We start from the raw sequence: 22,462 nt of genomic DNA, 5'->3' as shown, positions 1-22,462 counted from the left end.
TAAGAGAAGTGGATGAACCATAATTATGTAAAGTAAAAGATGACCATTGAAATGGCAAACCTATTGTATGATAAAACTAAAATAACTTTATTTGTTTGACCTATCAAAATGTCACCTGAAAGTGATTTATTTCTATAACAACACAGGAAAGTAAACCCATGGGAGGGAATACTGAAGCAAAGGTTCAGTCTTGGTACAGGAATAAATTAATACATAGGAACTATACATACACTTTGTTGGAAATAATAGATGTCCAATCTTCAAACAGCCAAGCAGTAGAATATCCTCCCTGCAGCAACAGAGTTAAAAAGCCTACCTGGTTTTAGGATGGAGCTTTTACGCTTATTAGAAAGGCAATTAGATGATACGTTTGCTCACTACAATATCAGAACCTGGTCCCAGTAACATGGGAGGTCCTTCCCAGTTTTGGGTCATGAGGAAGGACCTATGTCACATTTAGCGCATCCATGGCAGAAAATAGCTGGCAAACAGTGCTTTAAGGATGAGTAGGGAAGAGAAGTGATGAGAGGTATGAAGGTGATGAACAGCACTGGGTAACCAAAGAAAGATGCTGGGTGAACTGTGAAGACAGATGCAGGTTACCCAAAGGACTTATTTTAGCCATCTGAGCCAGGGAACAGTGGTGGCTGGAGCATAAAGGGAGAAGCAGGTCAGAGGATGGTGGGTGTTTTCTGTGGATGACACAGTTGTTATTGAAATTTGAGTTTGAAAAAGTCCTGCCAGTTTTTGTGGTCATGCTGGTTATCTTTAGATAAAAGGTCAAAAAGATGGCAAGAATGATGTTCCATAGTGTAATACAAATAAATGAATGTGCATGACCTTGGTTTGTGACCTTAGTGTTACACTTGTCTTTTTTTTTCCACGTGCCTGCCTTTTTGGCTTACAGCTGTCACTGGGTTTATGAGGCCTCTAAGACCATATCCTCTTTGCGAAAGGGACTGCATCTCTGCATGTTTTGGGATGCTTTCTGAAACTAATAAAAAAGAAGAGAAAATAAAAAATTAAGCAGCAAAGATTTTAAAAAAATATTAAAACCTCTTTAGTCACTATTATAAAAACAGCCAACATACGGGAACTTTATTCTCACCTTTCAGTTTCTTTTCTCTGTCCTCCAAATGCTATTGCAACTTCCTTTGCAACAGCTACTACTCTTGCATATGCAGTTAGCTCTTTGTTAGTGAATGCAGAAATTATCTGTGTAGAAGCAAAATATTTTGACTCTCCCATTTAAACAAAACCAGAACGAGCTCAAGCTTTGTTCTGGTGTCTACGAATTCTTGATTTATTGTACTAAATTTCCTATCTGCTTTGTTTTATTTAAAAAGACTTATAAAAGCCTCCACACTTAAATTACAAGGCAGAAATTTGATGAAAGGCATCATGACAAGGCTTGCATTGCGTAAAATACATTAACTAGAAACATGTGTAATCTGTTGCCAAAAAATGAGGTCGGATTTTTGGTTCTGCTATACTTTCATCATTACAAAAGGTTGGAGTTGACTAAGATCCCTTACACTTAGAAATACTTGTACCACCACCATCAGGCAGTTCTGGTTTGTGTCAGGACAAAGAGTTGCCCAACAAGCACGGGAACATTCATGCTTCCGACACGCAGTAGGCTGCAGATGAAGCTATAGCAGAGCACTCGTGCTGTGAAATATTAGGGACAGCACACGTTAAATAGGGCTGTGATTTTCAACTTAGCTGAAAGGGCAAGGCTGGCCAGTGTCACTGAAATTCAGTAGCTGGTTGGTATTTGACACCCTGATGGCCCTAGCCAAAAGCAATCCTATTTCTATAGGTGAATTCTATTTCTCTCTCAGAGTGGCCTGCATCCACTTCTGGCATGCTGCTTTCAGTAAGTTATTTTGTTGAGCTGAGCAAATGGCAAAGGGACGATCTGGAGTAGAGTTCACCACGTGCTGGCTGCCCAGCTGTGTCTGCCTGTGCTGTCCCCAGGGGTAATGCCCCCTTGCCTTGGCGTCAGGGCCCGCAGGCAGGCCTTGTCACAGGAAACCTCAGCCACTGCGGGTTCATGCCACAACTTCCTGTCAGTAAGTCAGGTCTCAGCTGTGCCTTTTTACTTCATTTCTGTATTTATTTATTTTTTACTGACAGCACTCAGTTATTTTGGTGTAGTTGTCGTGGAGTCCAGTGAAGAAGGCAAAGGTACTGCTTATCTACCCTTTCATAACGAGGGTATGTTACACTTAAAAAACTTTCCAGCAGTATAGCTGAGTCTGTGCTGGAGGCACTGCACTTCTTCGGCTGTACCAGTGTCATCATGCGTCTGTTCACACCTCTCTGCATGTGAGCAAGCTCTAAATTCACTAATAGCCGGATTGAATTTTCAAGTCTTACAAATAACAAGTAGGATTATAGAAGATATAGTTTACCAGTTTACTGAAACCTCACACTGTTTGCCTACCTTTGCCCAGAGACATGATGAGAATCCCAGAACAGGACTGAGTGCCAGGATCACAAGTGTTAATTTCCAACCTTTTGTAAAAGCAGTTATAAATCCAGTGAAAAAGGTAGCCACTGCCTAAAAGAACGGTACATTTTTTTCCCCTATTCCTTCATTAATCTTGGAGATATCACTGAAAAAAACAAATTGCATCTAAACCAATAAGAAAGCATGGAAAACACAGAAATGAACTCTTTGAATACAGTACGCTTGTCAGTGCTACATCATGTTTCTAACACCTGCTAACACAGGTACAAGTTTGCATTCAGAGGACATGGAGTAGCATTCTCCAACATCTCTGTTCCTCAAGCTGCGTTTGAATCATCCATACACATCTCAGGCTCCAGATAAATAATAGCATAGCTTACAGAAGAGTTTATTAAGACAAAATAACATTTCTCTGAGGGAAGGATTACAACTGATTTTCAATAATTAGAATCAATACTCAGCTGGCAGTTAACTGATATGTAATACTTACTCCACAGGTCTAGTGTTGAGTTTGCCCACATCACTTACATGAAAACAATCTCCTGTCTCATTGCAGCATGAAAAAATTAATCTCTGATTCTTTCTATTTGCTGGCCAGCAGCCAGTGTCCAAAATGAGACTTGAATGTAGGCAGCAAAACGAACACCAACTCTTGTTCCAGAATAATATGCATATCCGAAAGGAAACAAAAGAATTGGAAGCTGAATTAATTCTACTCCAAACAGGGCTAACTGTCATTTCTCTTTCTTCAGTGTAATGAATATTTTTGAAGTTCTTCCAGAATCAACTTTCAGTTGTTATGTTTTGCTGATTTATTATACAACTTCCACAAAGTAACAGAAAATTTTTAATCTAAAAAATAATGGCTCAAAATCCATGAAGACATAGATTTAAAAAACCAGGCTTATAATGACGTATTTACTCTTAGAAATACTTTCTACAATAAATGAAATTTAAGATAGGAATTTTTAAAAATACTGCTTGGGGAGTGGCTGGGCAGTGGGTGGTGAGCAATTGCATTGTGCATCACTTGTTTTGTATATTCTTTTATCATTGTTACTGTTTTCCCTTCCTTTTCTGTCCTATTAAACGATCTTTATCTCAACCAGGGAGTTTTATCTTTTTTTTGATTCTGTCCCCCATCCCACTGGATGTGACCAAATGGCTGTGTGGTGTTTAGCTGCCTGCCAGGTTAAACCACAACAGTATTGTTCATGCAATTACAACAAAATAAGGCTCCACACATACAAAAAAAAGAAAAAGCAAAAATGAAAGTTATTCTAAGTACCTTTGTTACAAAGGAATGCCAAAGATCTTTTATTCAAGACTGCAATTAAACAAAATATATCACATTTAAACTGAAAAAAAATAGTACATTAATGAATAATTTAAAATTAAATGAGCAGATGAATGTTCTTAATCATCGCCAGCATAATAGAAAAGCTAGAAAAAGCAGCAAAACTGGGGAAAAAACAGAAATTATGCATTTGTCCAAATGTTTAGTTTATACTAAACCACAAAGGAATTAATTCAATTTTGGTTCAAAATCCGTATTAATTATGGTTATTTTATAATGTCATTAGTAACAATTAATTGGAAAATAAAAATATGTGACAATGTGAATTATTTGTTCAATGACAATTGTTAAGAAAGGTATAGCTCTGATTTTGGCGGCTTGTTTTGCGTGAAAAATCTATCCAATGTTTGGTTAGATTCCGGTTCCAGAATTGAGACACATAATTTTTATATCGATAATTCTTAATTTTTATCCTATGCAGTGGGATTTGTGCAACAAGAGTAAAATTTGCCATCTGTGATTGCGTACTCCCTTCAAGGAACAGGTCATCCCAGATTACGTACAAAACAAATACTGTTCTCTGAGGTAGAACAAAAAGACTAGAGTTTTCTTTCCATTTCAGAAAGGGGCATGAAGAAAGAGGAGCTGGGACTTTAAAAAAAAAAAAAAAAAAAAAGTGGAAACAAATGGAAAACCTGAAAAGGGCAAAGGATGACAAAAAGAGATAGAGCATAGGTAGACAGAGGAAGAAGCCCCCTCCAGCCATAAACCTGCAAACTGCTCAGGTGATGGCATCACTTGTCCCTGCAGCCTGTCTCTGAAAATAACTGGTGCTTAACACTTTAAAAGACTGTGAAAAAAACATTATTAGACTAACATGAAACAGCTTGTCAGTGAGATAGTGTAATAGGACCAACTGCTGCATCTCAGTCCCTATTTCAAAGTTATCAACTGCTATACTTAACCATTTGCCTTCAGATCCATCGTACTGATATGATACAGCAATATTACCATCCTTTCCATTTCTTTAAGAGTTTGTTTCATCTTCAAAATGCATTTGAATCAGTTTGAGAAACAAAGTGCCTCAGGGAAAACTACCAGTAATATTTATCTGAGAGAAAGCAAAGATAATAATCTGAAAACCTGTATCCTGATGTGCTGTTTGAAACCAGCTTGTCTTGAGTGTTTAAGCAGGACCCCCAGTAGTGTAGTCTGCATTACCTGTGGTAATATGTCATTTCAAAGCATGCACATTTCTGCATTTACAATAATTAATATAAAATAAACGGTAAAATGTATTTTAAAGTAGAATGACATTTCACTGAATATTTTATATTGGTTTTTAATGTTCGCTACTGGACATTGATAATCTGTCTCAGACAGGATGCATGTGCAGACTTACCAGGGGGGTGATCTTGATCTGTTTGCACCTGTTCTGGAGGGTTATTCAGCAGCCAGTAGGACTAGGTTGGTTAGGACCAAGGAGTGAGGCTGGACTTTACTCAATTTACATAAAACTCTAATGAGGAAAAGCATTCAAAAACTAGTGCATGCAGCCTTTTGCAGCCCCCTTGGAACCTGCTAGGTCTGTGAAGGACTATGTGCACACTCTGCATCCAGAAATGGAGCTCTCAGCAATGAATAGTTTTGAAGAGCCTCTTTCATCATTGTCACTCTTGAAAGCATCTGAGAAGTCTCCTCTTAACTCATAGAATCATACAATAGAATGGTTAGGGCTGGAAAGGACCTTAAAAATAATCTCGTTCCAACCCCCCTGCCATGGGCAGGGACACCTCCCACTAGCCCAGGTTGCTCAAAGCCTCATCCAGCCTGGCCTTGAACACCTCCAGGGATGGGGCATCCACAACTTCCCTGGGCAACCTGTTCCAGTGCCTCACCACCCTCACAGTAAAGAATTTCTTCCTAATATCTAGTCTAAATCTGCCCTCCTCCGGTTTAAATCCGTTACCCCTCATCCTGTCACTACATGCCCTTTTAAAGAGTACCTCCCCATCTCTCCTGTAGGCCCCCTTCAGGTACTGGCAGGCTGCTATAAGGTCACCCCTGAGCCTTCTCTTCTCCAGGGTGAACAACCCCAACTCTCAGCCTGTCCTCATAGGGGAGGTATTCCAGCCCGCTGATCATCTTTGTGGCCCTTCTCCGTCCCTTTGTTCATATTTTAAACATTCCTCGTAAACTTCACAAGTAATCAGGATGACTGAAAAAGCATCATTTCCTGCAGCAGACCATCACACTGGGCCGTGAATAAGCTGTTTAAGGAGAGGTGTTCTTGTTATCACTGTTCAGTCATCCATGATCAAACTGAATGAGAGTCAGTGTGGTCCCTTTTGGATATCTTGTGCCCAGAAGATGGAGTTAATTTGCAGAAAATCATATACTTAATGACAAATGCTTGTAAAGACTCTCTAGCTCTACTCTTGTAATAGGCAACGGATAATGTACCTAAGTTTTACAATAAGATTTAAACCATTCTGTATTATATCTCTCATTAGCTCACCTCAAAGTTTTATGGATGGTTGTGTTTATATCTGGAAAACCAGTGTTGTCTTTTCAGAGTTTGATAGTGTTGAGAAGGGATGGAAAGCTTAAAAAAAAAAAAATCAAAAAAAGTTTACAGTCAGAATGAGGTTTGGTGATGTGAGAACTCTTAGGAATTTGGAGGAACTCCATGTTTTCCTTACATTATGAGTTCTCAGGGTGGCCTTTGAGGGCCCTACAGCAATGCAGTGGCAGGAGGAGGTGGCAGAGGGGAAGGGGACAGCTGCTGTAGCCCCCTCTCTCGTCAGGAGAGGCAGAAGGAGAGAGAAGCAACCACGGCTGTACCTGAGCATCCCCTTTTCAGCTTCCTAAGGCTGTCCTGTAAACACCTATCTGCGATTCCTAACACAAAGGTTAGCCAGTCCCTGGCTTTCACTGCTGTCGTGCTGTAAAAACAGTGTTCTGTTAGGAGTGACGGCTTCTTGGTAAAAGTGACAAAACACCCCTCTCTCTCCTTGAGGAGACAAGAAACCAAGGCTGATTCCTTGGCTCAGACTTTTGGCTAGAACTGGCGATGAAGTATCTCTAAAACATTGCTTTTGTCATATTCCAATTATCTTTGAAGTGCAGGTTACTTTTACATAGTCTTTGGACAAAAGTTTAAAAAGTGATTTTCAAGCATTTTTCTTAATAAAGCCTGTGCTGTATTGAATGGTTTTGACATACTGGAAGCCACCATATGGAGTGGATCTGTTTAATTGGTTGGATCCACATGGTTGACCGTGATTTTTCCTGCACAGAATCACAGAAAGGCTGAGGTTGGTAGGCACCTCTGGAGATCATCTAGTCCAAACCCTTGCTCAAGGAAGGTCAAGTACAGCAGGTTACTCAGGGCTGTGTCTAGTCTGATTTTGAGTATCTAAACGTAGACTCCACTGCCTCTCTAAGCAACCTGTTCAAGTGTTCAGCCACTCACAACAAAAAGCTGTTTTCTCTTGCTCAGACAGAATTTAACCCATCACTTCCTGGTCTGTTACTGGATACAACAGAGAAGAGTAATGTGTATGGACATATGTTGTTACCCACAATGAGAATTTCATCGGTGTGTTGTTGAGAATTATTTTAAGTCAGGTGTTCTCTGGTATGGACATCCTAGATATATATTTTATTATAATTTAAGGAAACATAATAAACCTGGCAGTCTGGAACATATTGGGAGGAATTGGCCATGAGCTCATTTGATCCTTCTTCTTGATGAAACTTAGGAACAAAAGTGTACATCACTTTTCACATAGCTATAGCTGAACAACAACTGTGCAACAGACGACAGATTTTCTACGTCAAATGCAATTAAGATAATAAGATAAAGCTAAGGAATTTGCTATGACCAAATAGTATAACATATCTGCCTCTTAAAAACACAGAAAACATATAATTTGATAAAATCATATATCACAGTGTTCAAGTATCAGTTTAATATGTAAATTCCTTAATATGGACTTTTTAAGGTGACAAATTTAATGACTCACCGTGTATAGTGGTAAATAGATAAAAAAATTATATTCAGATGCCTAAGATATGCAACCTCAGTTTGTAGGCTGGAATCCTAGTAATTGGCCAGTTTGTCAGTTATTTTCATCTCTGGAAAGTGTTGAAATTATTCCCCCTGAACCAGGTGTAATATTTCTTGCTGATATTGTGAGTATTCTGAAGCTTAACATTTGCAATATGCTTTGAGCATTTAGAAACAAAAGCTGTCTATGAAAACAATATTCCAAAATTTTGTTGATTTAATCTGAGATAAAAGTTCCTTTTATTTGCATGAATATTTGGATACTTTACTTTTGAACACGATATGGGAATGCCAAGGCATACACCCAAAAGAGGCATTTGCTGTATCCACAGGAAGGAGACGGGGGGTTATGGGCAGGTGGACTGCAGCGGGTATTCTGGTGTTTGTAGGTGTTAGTAAAAGAATCAGTCTTGGCCAGTGCTCAACTGCACAAGCAGCTACACACACATAAACTCCTAAAGCTGGATGAGCACGAGCAGCCAGGGAAGGCTGTGTTAGTGCTCCATGAGGCTTCTCAGAAATGTCAGCTCTAGTTTTGTGTCTCAAGCACCAAACTATTTACTGACTGAACTGATGTACATTTCCTCTACAGCTGGGAGCTGAAAGTTTTACATTGTGTAGTTATGGGGGGTATTTTTGTTTGGTGGTTTTGGTTTTTTTTTTGGATGAAAGCATATTCTCAGAACAGTTTTCCTTTATGATACTCGTGAATATACTCACATGATTTTTTTTTGTGAGGCAGTCCCATCCTAGAAACAGATTTTTCCTCAGTGTAGAGCGATAAACCACCTCTGTATCCTTATTGCAGCCAGTTTTACCAATGATATACGTAAACTTTTAAGATTATTATTTTAATTTACATGACATAGAAGTGCATTGTACATCTGTTTTAAAGTCTGTGGTATATTAAATTGAACCAAACATTGAATTTCCTGTCCACAACTGCAAAATAAAGCAATTACATAATGTTTTTATCTTCTACTAGTAGGAAATACTAAATTCACACAGTATAAAATACTGTTATCTGTGGTAAAATGCCTGTTGTTTTGCAGATGAAAAGTTTCGCTTCAACATAACTGTAGCTTTTTAATATGCTATTTTGTAAATTTCTATATCTGTTCCTTAAAAATTATAGGGCACCTGAAATTCAGTGTAGAATGGCAGTGGTGTTGAATGTAACATCTCTTAAAGAAGTAATTCAGTCAGGAAAACGGCACTCAAACTCTATATCTGGAATCAAATTACCCAGAATAAATGATAACCTCTTTGCTGTTGTAATACTTGGAAACATTTTTAATAAATGGGAAGACTCCTCTTTAACCTTCTCTTTTGTGACAAATAAGATTAAATAAGGAAGAAAAAAGTGAAAGGCCTTTGATTTAAATGCTAAGATAAACATTAGCTACCATCATTGATTGCCTCCAGTAGGACTGCTTAACAAAGTTAAGGCTGTGTGTTTATAAATATTTACACATAGATATTACAGATCATATGTATAATTATCAGGGAGTCAGAAATTGCTATGGTGGAAGTGTGGAAGATTGATTAATCAGGCCCATTTTAAAAACAAAACTACTGCACAGATATTCATTAACAACATGCATTGCTAATAGTTAGTTCTTAATAATTATTAATCACTATTACTGCATTTTCAAGTCCTTAAGAGTCATCCTAAATTACCAACTAATATACAATACTACAGAGACACAGAAGCCATGTAATTAGCACCGATGGTTACAGTCCTTGAGAGTCTTAGTCATCAGGGTGATCAGGTTCAAGAGCTCTTCAATGAGGGCAGATAACGCTGAAAAGGGTATTCTTCCTTCCCCATCCTCCATGCCCAAATTCAAGATTTTCACCTTTTATAAAATATTGCAGTCGTTAGAGTGTTCTTAGCCCTTGACCTCTGACTCCTAGGGCTTTGGGAGACTTGCAGATACTATTTTCCCAGGCTGTGCAGGTGCCTTGTCTTGCCCATCACTTGTGGCCTTTTCTTATCTGCTGCCTCTATCATGTGTTCTACTTAAAGCAGTCTTTTCCCAGCTCTTAAGGTTGCACCTCTTCAAAGATCAGTAACTGACCATCAGTGAGGTACTTACGGTTCTGGAAGCCTTGTTTTCAGCCTGTGCCCATATTTTCAAGACCTTTGCTGTCATCGCAGGCTAAAACTCCATGTCATAGCAAGAGACATCTGGCATCAAGCTCCAGCTGACCTGGAAGTTCTCATAACAAGTTGACAACAAGCCTAATAGGCCAGGATTGACTGTCCTTACATAGGCACAGTGAGGATAAGGCTTGAGGTTTCTTTCTGGCAATAGCAAAACTATTTTTGCTAAGCATGAAAATGTTTACAGGTTGTTTAGCAGACTTGTCTGATTAGTGCAATTTTGACAGAGTTCAAAGCGAGCTGATATTCATTACGTTTGGCTTAGCATGCTCCTACTTTTATGAGTGCAATAGGCCTCTGTTTTGGCCACACAGTACAGTGCTTTGGATAATGAAAACTAGGAGTGAGAAACTGGTATGTATTTACTTAGTATTTCTTGTTTTCATAGGACTTACAAAAGAAAGGACAAAACCCAGAAGTATCAAGACTGACTACTGATATTAAAATAATTACAGTGACAAAAATAGCAGTATAGAAATAATTACAGTGACAATTCAGAGATAAGTACTGCCTTTAATTTACATGTTGCTTGTCCCACTTTGAACATTAACCAGAGAATAGTAGATGCCTTTTTCAGCCAGGAGCTCCTGATGGGTTCCTTGCTCCATGACCTTGCCGTTCTGGATCACAGCAATCTTGTCAGCATTTTGGATGGTAGAGAGGCGATGTGCTATCATGATGCAGGTGTGACCTTCTCTGGCTTTATCCAGTGCTTCCTGGACAATCTGTGCAATGAGTAAGTCAAAGGGTGAACTATTTTGGCAGCTGTCATGAGATATACCTCAATTGCCATCTGTGAAGTAAACTGTAATATGACAGTGAGGGAAAGGGAATATCTCTGGCTTTAGCTTCCTGTTTTAGAATTAGCTTGTGTTAGCAAGGAGTCAAAACTATCATAGTGGATGATGCCACGATAGCTAAGAGAATGAGATGGAACCAGGCTCATTACTGAGATGCATGGTAGGAGAACAAGAGAAAATGATCATAAATTGTAATAGGGGAGGTTCTGACTGGATATAAGAAAAAAATTCACTACAAGGATAATTAAGCATTGGAACAGGAACAAAAGAGAGCTTGGTGAATCTCCCTGGAGATTTTCAGGGACCCTACTAGACACAGCACTAAGGAACCTAATTTGAACTCAGTATTTGCCCTTGTTTGAAAAGGAGGTTTGATTAGAGAACTCCAGAGGTCCCTTCCATGCCTGATTAATTATATATGCGACTTAAGACAGTAATCTAGGGTCAACTACTATCATACTAGTTCTCATTATTTTGCAGGGAGTTTCATGAATCTTGTTTTTCTTAAAGCTGCCACTGACAAAATAATACTAATAAGAATCTCTGCTTTCTTTTCTTTATTTCTTATGTTTATTAATGCAGAACAAAATAAGAGATGAAATTTCTGTACCTAACTGGCACTTAATTAAGAGAACAAAGAATCCTGGAATTATTTAATGATATCTTCACCTCAAACCTTATATTTTTATGCCTAGAATTGATCAAAACTTAGTCCATAGTGTTTGAGCTTTTCAGATTGTAATGTTTGTTATAATATTTGCCTCATTAATAGTAGGTGCTTTTGTAGAATCTGTGTTGATTTTCTACAGCTAGATTGTACTTCTGTTATACCAAGATGGCATCTTTGGGCTTAAAAAAGAAATGAGTGTTCTAGCAATATTTTCACTGGAAGTTTGCGTATTAGCTGTGAACATATAGCAAGGACTGCAGAGCAATTGGAGAAGCAAAAACAATTATGAAAGCAAGTTCTATGGCAGCATCCTCAATCTTTTTGGCATCGGAAGTTTGTACTTCCTAATTCAATGTTGATAGCACTTTTCCAGTTGAAGCCTGAAGAATTACAGACAAAGAAATGCCTTCTTCGTTGCTAATTCAATCTACCTACTGCTGTAAAGATGCAATAAAAATATGGGGTTTTGGGAAGGAGGAGCAGGACATTTATATTTGTCTATTATTAGCATAAATATATGTAATTTGAATAGAGCAGTATATTTCCAGCTTTGGGCTTTAATCTGTGGGAGTGAAAACAATAATCACAATGCAAACAAACATGGATTTAGATTCCAGACTCCTGGCTCAGAATTAAGTTACCTTTTCACTTTCCGTATCTAAAGCAGACGTAGCTTCATCCAGTAGCAGAATTTGGGGCTGACGTACAAGAGCTCGGGCAATAGCAATACGTTGTTTCTGACCACCAGAAAGCTGAGTTCCCTTGTCTCCTACACGGGTATTGTATTTCTAGAAACAACATATTCAGTTCAGATTATGAATGCAAATCAATTCCGAAGTGTGTTTAGGCATATCGACCCTGACACCAGCCATCTATAAGCTGCATATTCCATGCCAATAGCTCTCTGAAAACAGATGACCAGAGTTGCTATCTGCCACAGATCTAGGGATCTTTCACTAGGAGACTTCTTTGTAGCATCAAGCATTTCTTAAATTCAAAGCAACAACTTCTCTAACATTGGAAGGCAACATTATTCTCAACCAGGAGACAGAACACCAAAGCTCAGTGAAAGTCTATGACAATACTGGGGATCAAACGCTGATCTTAAACACTCCAAGCTAGCATCCTAACCAATCAGTTATTCTAACCCAAATTTATTCATCCTGAAGAAAAAAAAAGCAACATATAAGATGTAGCAGTTTCAGGCCAAATTATATATCTATAAGCAGACATAGACATATATACACTTTACCTATATCTGTAACACAGCGATGGACAGTTATGTTTTTAACTTATTAAGGTGGACCAGTTAGGTCTCTGGAGAAACTCGTGTGTAGGTCACAGTAGTCTTTGAGGTATTATATATTTGGTTGCAAAAAGCACCAAAGTTTTATGAGGCATCATTATATATCACAAGATTTCTCTACAAAGTTTTGGAAAGAGCAGATCTTGGTAAGTCATTATAAACATGATCTGCAAAAATCGTCAACTTTGACCTTTGTATTTTTTCAAGAAATGCAAAAAGCAGCTTAACAGCCTGAAATTAACCTGAATATATACAATGTGCAACTAAGCTGGCAACCTCCTAGCTTCAGGAAGTTATGGATTCGAGTTGATGTAGGTTAGAAATTGATTTGTCAAAGTCACAGAAGAAAAATCCATCCAGAACTATTGAATAATAAAACCTGATTTCTATCTTAGGAAATTCCCAAGTCACAAATTATGCAAAATTAGATGACAATTCAGGGGAAATGTGATTAAATGTTTAGCCTTTTTGAATACTGATTTTTATATATGTCTTGCTTGTGTCTGCATGGGACAAGATTTTGTGCATGGAAGACCTTTCATCTGACCCGGGATGTTCATTTTTACATTGTTATGTGTTGGTCAGATATATATATGAGAAAGGCTTAGCAATTTTTGAACTGTAAGAATACTTCAAATTTAAATTCTGATTAGGTATAACTGGAAGAAATGCATAAGAAACTTGTCAGTCTAGCAGTCTTTTACATATGCTTGAGATAAATAGGAGCTTAAAAAGAAATGTTTAACTCACTTAAAAAAACCTCACCCCACACTTCAGGCCCTCAATTAGTTACAATGGTGGATTTTCCTCCCTGGTATCTTAAATGTTCAGCTCTCCAGATGACAATGGAGTCTCCCAGAGTAAAAACAAGTAAAGTAAGGTAAACACACTTAAGAAAGGATAAGATTTAAAAATCAGTTTCAGATCTATTTACATCTCAGGGAATTATTGTACCCGGGGAATCATAAATGGACACAATTTTTCCCTGCCACAGTAGGTCACCTCCAGTTTTGAGTAGAAGAGAAAAGGAATAACTTACATCTGGCAGAGAGTCAATGAAGGAGTGAATATTGGCTTCTTTTGCTGCATTAACAATTTCCTCATGTGACACCTGCCGACTGTTATCTCCGTATGCGATGTTTTCAGCAATAGTGCAGTCAAACAGCATTGGTTCTTGTGAGACTATTCCAATCTGAGCTCTCAGCCACTGGATATTCAGTCTCTTTGCATTTTTGCCATCAAAAAGCTGAGAAGCCAAACATTTTAAATATCAGTCAAATGGCTGTAAGTATATTTGAGACTTACTGTAAATTCACACACTGAAATTGTGCAATTGCAGCTCTTTCCTTAGAGACACCATATTGAAAGCTCACCTAAGCCTTTCTGTTTCTTCTCCTCTATGTTCCAAAATTTTCTAAGGACTACTATATAAAAGTGAGGATATTCCCTTCTGCTGCCTCAGTCCTTTTCTTTGCTTCAAGATTCAATCAGATTTTGAAGACACGGGAATATAGAATATGCTGAGGCAACATCGAAGAACTTTGGGTAAAGTTCTTTCATTTCTTTCTTTGGTGGGAAAATTTTCTTCACTTTGCATGTACATTCCCACTGAAGGAACAGATTGGCAGTAGTATTCCATTAAAATAAAAGAAGAGTTGGGTTCATTCATCCACACACTTCTAAACCAAGCATCCGACCTTATAATTTTGATGTAATGACTGCCAATGGACAAATTTACTTCTGGATTCCTTAAGACATCATTTGCAGACAGTTTTCTTTACTGGCAACTCTGTCACACTTCTGCAATATTTGGCTACTGAGTCAATATCATTGTCTATTAGATAAATGACAATAGAATTTTTTTCTGGATAGATCAGTATAATAATTATACAAGTCATACCAACTTGGTCACAAATATACCAAGACATTAAGAGGGCTGTTACAACTCCACTGTAATCACCCTGTGCAATGCTCAGGTTCCATGTTGAGTGACATATCAGCTGGGTAATTGAAGAACTGCTCCCTTCATAGCATGGCTACTGGATGTGATTCGTCTACTAATTCCACAGTTTGTGTTAGAACAGCCAATTCACAGGCAATACAATTGTTTGTCAAAGGAAAGAGATCATAATAAACCTGATTCAAAATCCACTGAAAACAGTGGCAGCATTGCTACATCTGCAGATATAAAGGGGAGGGGAAAAAAAGCTAGAAAGGAGAAACAGTTTTCAACTACATAGGTATTTGCCACCTCTTAGAATTACAATGGATTTGCAGGCTGCTAAGGTCTGCTTCCTGTTCCTTACTTGATGTGAAAAATCACTGATGAAGCTAGAGAACTCAGTTACGCATTTTGGATCCACCATGCCAAAGAGCATGGCAGGGGGGATGGAACTCAATGGTCTTCAAGGTCCTTTCCAACCCTAACCATTCTATGATTCTATGAGCTTTTAGGCATAGTTACTCTCTTTACCAGACCAGCATGGTGCTCACTGTTGTGAACAGCTGTTCTGACAGTGTTTTTAAGCATACACTTCTTTCATTCAGTTCACAGTGCAACTGAGCCTGTGAATTAGTCCAACACTTTTGTGGTTTCTATGTCCAAGGTCTGTGCTTCTCCCTTCAGTAAACTGTTGTTGGTTATTTATCGACAAAAGGTCAAAAATATTGGTGAAGAAGTTGCACTTGCTTAAACATACTTTTGGGGCACCTATGCTGCTTCTTTCTACATGTCAATTTGCTACCCTGGACCTCCATGGACATTTCCAACCTCAAAAAAATCTTGCCCATTGCATCTAGGCCTTATTTAAGTATTGCTTTATCTTTTGTGAGTACCTCTGCAGAGACAAGTTCTGAAATCCTTCATATTCTCACGTCATCCAACCCAAAATACGTGGGTTCTTTTTCAAACAAAACCTCTGAGCACATTTACATCGAAGACAAAATGGCAATAAACAATACCATTATGTGAAAAAAAATTGTAAAGTTGCTGAATAGGTAGCATGGGAAACCCTCGGTGTATTTTAAACCAAAATTACTAAAAGTATTTACAATCTATCACTTGGTAAGTGGGCATACTCTGAAAGATATTCCCGACAAGTAAAAATTATTATAAAAATTATTTTTGTCTATGTTTGCTGTTTTAGGAAAGAACATAGATGGCAAATTCTATTACTACATCATACAGAAGATGCATTGTACAGATACATATATTTACTTATTAAAAATAGTTCTTAAAATAAAAACCTCAGGAACTTTGCTCTGAATTCAAAGTCATCATTAGGCTGTGGATAAGGCATATTTTTCCACACAGATATTCTATCATTAATTCTTATAATGTGAGAAACTGAGACTTTTTCCATTATATTATTTCATCACATTTAAATAAGGAACCATGATAAGCCACTACTTGTCTTTAACATTAAGAGTATTTAAAAAATAAAACTATCTATTATACTTTATCACATAAAACCAAATAAGCACACCTCATTTAATGTAGTGACATATTCTTACAAAAATACTTACCATTTCTCCATCAAGTGGATCATAAAATCTCTCAAGCAGCTGAACAACAGTGCTCTTCCCACAGCCACTGCTACCAACAAGAGCCAGAGTTTGTCCCTTTTCTACTTTTAGATTCAAACCTTGGAGGATTTTGACCTCTGGTCGGTTTGGGTAGTTAAATGTCACAGCTTTGATCGTTATGTTTCCCCCAAATGTTTCCTATAATTGAAATAGTATCACTGTTACATCTTTAAGACAATTTGACAGATAATTCTAATAGAATTGCAGAAGTATTTTTTTCCCCCCACTGAAATCAACAGAGTTTTGCATTTGCTGGAATGCTGACTTGAACTGTGTGGTCTGAATCTTTGTGAAGCTATAAAATCAAAGTACAGCACTGAACTACTTTGAAAATGCTAATAATTTTGCTAGTTGAATTCCACACAAGTTGTACCTTAATGAGATTTTCAAACCAAATAACCTTTAGACAGTGTGGGCAAAAGCTGGACTCACAATAGAGAACTTCATCCATCTTGTGTTTGGATGAAGTGTCGAGAACACATAGAGATTAGGAAGTAACCAGAAGAAGAGGAAAAATCAGTTTGAAGGAAGTGAGAAGAGTACTTTCCATGTTGTCAATAAATAATATCTCCCATTACACATGGCTTACTTACGGGCTTCTCTCCTTCATTGCTATAACTATCTATTGAGGGTACTCTTTCAAACAGCTGAAACAAGTGGGCTGCTGATGTCTTGGCTTTGGCGTAGTCTGGAGCAAAAGAGCTGGTTTGTCCTAATGCCATGGCACCAAACACAACAGCTGAAAACACTCTATAAAAGAAACAATGAAAAAATATAAATAAACGAAGAAAAGGACAATGGAAATAGGGCTGCAGTCAATGTTTTCTTTTACACGGAGAAAGAAGAGGACAAACTTTTAAAATAGTATAGTAGTATTGTAGTTTTGACCTTGGCTAGCAAAACAAACACCACAAAAGCCGCTCGCTCACCCTCCTCCCTCCTGAGGACAGAGGAGAGAATTAAACCAGTAAAGGGAAAAGAGACTCGTGGGTTGAGATAAGATAGGAACAATTTAATAACCAAACTACAATAAAATTGAAAATTATAATAATAATGATAATAGTAATGTACAAATATACAAATGTACAAATGAGTGATACACAGTAAACTTCTCACCACCCAATGACCAAGGCTCAATCCATTCCTGGCTAATGATCCCAGAGCAGGGAGAGTCCCAAAACTGCAATCCCAGAAAGGAGATAAGAACCTGACTGTCCAAGACCTAGAGCTGACTGAGGGAGCGAGACAATCCCAAGAGAGAGAGGTGATCCAGAGTGAGAGGGGATGACCCAGAGCACAGTGACCCAGAGCAGCAGAGAGAAAACTTCGTACAGATCCCCGTCTACATGCTGGGCATGAAGTGCATGATATGGTATAAACTGTTGTCCAATTTGGGTCTCAATCCTAAACTTAAGATCGAATCCTAGGCTAGTAACTGAGGCTGTGCTCCCTCCCAGCTTCTCCTGCACCTGCAGACACTGGCACAGCAGAGAGACTGAAAAATACTTGGGTGTCCTGGCAACAACTATAAACATTGGTATGTTCAGCCTTCTTCTCAGCACAAATCCAAAATACAGCCTCTTACTAGCAACTATGAAGAAAGTTAACTCTGTCCCAGCCAAAACCAGGACAAATAGGAACCAATTATTATTGCCTTAATTACTCAATTACCTCCAGAAATTTGTTTTTGTCCTCTTTTAATGAAGTGAAATAAACCTCCATACCACATTCAATGTGTTTGTTACTTATTAGCACTAATTTATTTAATTATTAATACTGGTTAACTATGTTAAGTCTCAACCGGGGCTAGGAGGAAAGTGATCAATGGATGGTAAGTAAAATCATTACTCTAATCCCGTTCTGCTATTGCTGTGGTTTCCTCTCTATGGTTCAATGACCTCTGGGAGTCAGTGATTCATTTTTAAGGCATCAATGAAAATAAGAAATCAAGCCTGTTACAAGGTGACAATAAAGATTTAATTTGGAATCACAGCTCTGCTGGAAAAATGTGGAGGGTTCACAACATCAAAAAAAGATTGAAAACTATGTTGTTGTTTTATGGTGAATGTAGATGTATCTTTACAGGCTACATTAGAATGGTTTAAGAACTGGCTGTCCTCAGCTATTAATTGTTGCCACATAACATAGGATTACTCATCTCTGAGAAATGGTAATTAGCATGAGACTTCTTAGATTGTTTTAAGACAAAGTGAAATAAATTAATTTATATTCATTTTTATCTTTTCTATTCAGAGCTATATCAACTAGTCTCTTTCATTCTTCATTTGAACAGCCTGGCAGGGCTCACACAGTTTTACATCAGACAATCCCTTTCAAATCTAACTGAGACACTGGAAGTTCACTCTCCCAGCTGGCTAGAGATGGGATGTAGATACTTTCTAACATCTTGCAGTCAAAATGAGCTGTGCTAACTGTCTTTAGTCAGTTTGCCAACAAAAGATTGGTATGATTGGCCTTTCTTAGATATTGAGGTCACTGATATCTGTGCTGGTAGAATCTCATTCTTTTCATAGTTGTTTCCACAGGCCTGTTTTGAGCTTTTGCCTCTTAAGATATAAATTATATTTCTTATGAGTTTATACATGATCTAGAAGAATGAGACTTTGGTTATGATAGGGGCTTTTAGGTATTATGGTAAATGATTGGATAAACAGTGATCATAAACCCAAAATATAAAAGTAGGTTAAGCTATAATTTCAAAATAATTCCTTTAATTTTTGTACAGTTTCTTCCCCATAAAAGCTTAGAAAGTGCCCTTAGAGACAAATAATTGTACAATTCCTTGTATGATTTCAGATTGCAATGGATACGCCCTCTAAGAATACTGCAAATTAGAATCATATTTTATTTTTAGTACCCGTCTAAATTAAAAATAAAATGCTCCACTTGACTATGGGCATGTACTGTACTCTACATACTGTTGTTACATTCATGGTTCATACTTTAATTTCCCACACAAAACTGGTTAATTTAAGTGAACAAGCTTCTTATCAGAATACAAATTAAACAAACTTAGTTATCCTTCCCTTATAGTGAGCAGCATCTACTTTATTATTTAACATGTATTTTATAGAAGATTTCAAATTTCAGTGAACAAACCTGACATAAAAATACCAGAGATGTTGATAATCTACTTTTAAAAAGATTTTTACAATATTATTATGCTTCAGTAAATAGGTACAACTGTGTTTTTTTGTCGAATATACGGAGAACGTCACAGCTACACGAACAACAAGACTGGTGAGAAAAAATCAGGTGATGTAAGTAGGACACTATTTCAATGTCTGGAAATCATAATAGTTCCAAATAAATACAGAAAAGGAAATCCCAGGTCAGGCCTGTATGAACAGCTCAGACTCTGTAGTCACCACTTTTTACCCACTTTGGAACATGCTTTCATTATATTTGAGAAGAATTTGGCTTTTTTTTCATAGCTTACACAGTGGATTAATGATATCTCTAGCAGTAAGCAAAGACCTTTGTCCAGACTGACAGAAAAGAGATTGCAAAAGAGATACTTACAAAAACACACTTTTATATTTCATGTGTCCGTTTACCACTAGATAGGCACCAAATCGGAAACAGGCAGCATAGGTAAAGAACATCATTGCTTGTGAAAGGGCAAAACAAAATCCAAATATATGTGCCTTCTTCACAGAATTTCTGTAAGAAAGAATGCATATTTTCATAAAAATGTGCAATCATGCTTAAGTCCTAGTATACAAAAACCCATTAATTGACTTCAGATGATACTGTTATGAATGGGAAGTGCACTCATGCTTAAACAACACAATCCCTTGTCTCCTGTTAGACTGTGTCCAAGAGAAAGGCAGTTTTGTTTCCAGAATTTTATTTACTTCCAAAAACATCTTGGAATAGGGGTGCAGAAAAAGGTGACACCTTAGCTGCTACATGTAATTATTGTCTTACTGTCTCATACTTTGAGTGTTAAAACACTTAAAAGTTCAGTCCACTTTGAAGATGTAAATATGTTTGAAATTGTACTACTGCATCACATAAGAGGAAAAAAAAGAGCAGAACTGTTAGCTCACCTTCAGCCAAAGCCAAATTTTTGTGTAATTTTTGTTTACTTGCAATTTTATGTTAACCCAATAACAAAGATATTAAACAGTTATATTGTATACTTGAGAATCTGTTTCTTTTCAACTTCATCAGTCAAAATTCCTCTTTCAGATAAGATTAAGCCTCATGTATGATGCAGAAACTAGATTTCGGATTATAAAATTATGTCTATAACTAAAAGCAAGTCAGAGAGTAAATTTTCTGTTACTATGAATTCTACTAGAAAAAAACTCCATGGTTCCTTCTGGAAAATAAACAAAATAAAACAAACAGGAGACAGATTCACAATTGTGCCTTTAAAAAAGTTATAATTAAGAGTCTGTTGTGACTTCTCTTTTACATAGCTCAGTTGTGCATTAATCCAGTATAACAGAAGGCCCAAGCTCAATTTTTATAAAATAGAAATTCTGTGCTTTATCAGTGATTTAAGATACACGAAAACATTAACTGAAAAACACACATCCTATCTCTTCCAGCCAAATTGACCCATAGGGCAGTAAGTTCTTATTTATACTAGAAGAAAGTTAAGATGAAAGTCTTGGGCCAATCCCGTCAATGTCAACCCTGAGAATGGTTAGGCACTCTCCTGCAAGTTGTGAGATATGGACTCAAAACCTAGCAGCCTGAGAAAAAAGCTAAAGTAGTTATCTCTTATACCCTGCACTGTGCTCTAACCACTCAGTTACTTGTTTCCCATCATATCTGTGTATATATGCTCCCATTTCCTTTACTTTTCTCATGGATGTCTGAAAATTAAACATTTAATTCTAGAACAAATAAAACTTTAATTGACAGAATATTTTTAGTTTTTTACTTTAAGACATTTAAATTTTGATTTAGTCCAGGCAGATTTATATTTCTTTTTTTTCAGTCATAAACCAACAAGTAATTATTCAAATGCTTTCAATCCTATTCATACTTTCAAAAATGACTTAATGCAATATTCAGTTTACATTAAAAAGTTTTTAATTAAATATCTGAAACACTGCAGGTGAGAGTTTAGATTAGATGACTTCCAAAGCTCACTTAACACTAGCATTTTTCCAAACCAAGTGATATTGCAATAGAAGATACCAATATTAACACAGAAAATTAATTAAATCCAAAAATAAAAATGTTGGCTGCTGGTTGCATTTGTTAATAAAAATATGCAAAATATCTACATTAATTCTGAGGTAATTAAATTATACATTAATTAAATGATACACACTAAAAAAAAAACAATGTTAGTCCAAGTAAATGTTTGTAATTTATTCTGTAATTCAAATACAGGGGTTTTTTTAGCTTAGTTATTTTATTATACCTGTATGGTACAAGCAAATGTTCTCCATACATCAACTCAAATTTTCTTTCCCGGGTCAAGCTGGCAACAGTTCTAATATTTACTATAGCTTCTGTGGCAATCTGCAATAGAAACGCAAATGTTTTAATCAAATATTATGTTGCAATTCCTTATTCTAAACTAATAACAAGAGTCTGATGGAATATAATTTTATATTTTTAATAATTGTTATTAAAATCATGGACTTTTGATATGAAAAGTAAGCATTTTACATTTTTATTTTTTATGACAGCAAGATTTTCTGATGATGCTCAGAATTTTCTGATGAGACCTCTTTAATGTCCTCCAAATAATTAGTGAAAAACTGTTAGACAGCAGTGACAACTATGGAGAAGATATTTTGTAAGAAAAATGGCAATATAGCATTCAACTTCCAGTCTACTGAGTTTGGGCTGTAATCGGAATGTCCAGGTTACTTACGTGCCTAGAGCCTAACTTAGATCTCAGTAGTAAATATTTTGATCTGATTGATCTGATCAAAATAAATAAATGTTCAGCCATTAGAAAGAAGAAGCAATGTGAAGAAATGTAGCCAGCTGAAAGGAAACGAAATGCATCCTTTGGCTTGTATGAAGATACAAGGGAAAGATCATTATGCAGAATTTCCTGTGGACTTGGAGGGACAAAAATGTTTTTCAGCAGC

The 22,462-nt window shown here is 37.0% G+C and overlaps 1 protein-coding gene across 1 annotated transcript; it reads right to left on the bottom strand.

The window, feature by feature from the left end:
* Window positions 1-10,478: 10,478 nt before the first annotated feature.
* Window positions 10,479-21,881, bottom strand: LOC104460920 (multidrug resistance protein 3-like; the record flags this gene model as incomplete). Its single annotated transcript, XM_010083324.1, has 7 exons — window positions 10,479-10,737; window positions 12,124-12,270; window positions 13,828-14,034; window positions 16,314-16,511; window positions 16,967-17,123; window positions 19,917-20,057; window positions 21,781-21,881. Coding segments are annotated over 7 exons (1,158 nt in total), but the record flags the coding sequence as incomplete, so codon positions are not given.
* Window positions 21,882-22,462: the final 581 nt, after the last annotated feature.

This window comes from Pterocles gutturalis, unplaced genomic scaffold (genome assembly GCF_000699245.1).
Source record: "Pterocles gutturalis isolate BGI_N339 unplaced genomic scaffold, ASM69924v1 scaffold34565, whole genome shotgun sequence".
Lineage (NCBI taxonomy): Eukaryota > Metazoa > Chordata > Aves > Pterocliformes > Pteroclidae > Pterocles > Pterocles gutturalis.
Note: the sequence above shows the minus strand (reverse complement) of the source record. Positions and strands in the feature narration are given on the sequence as shown.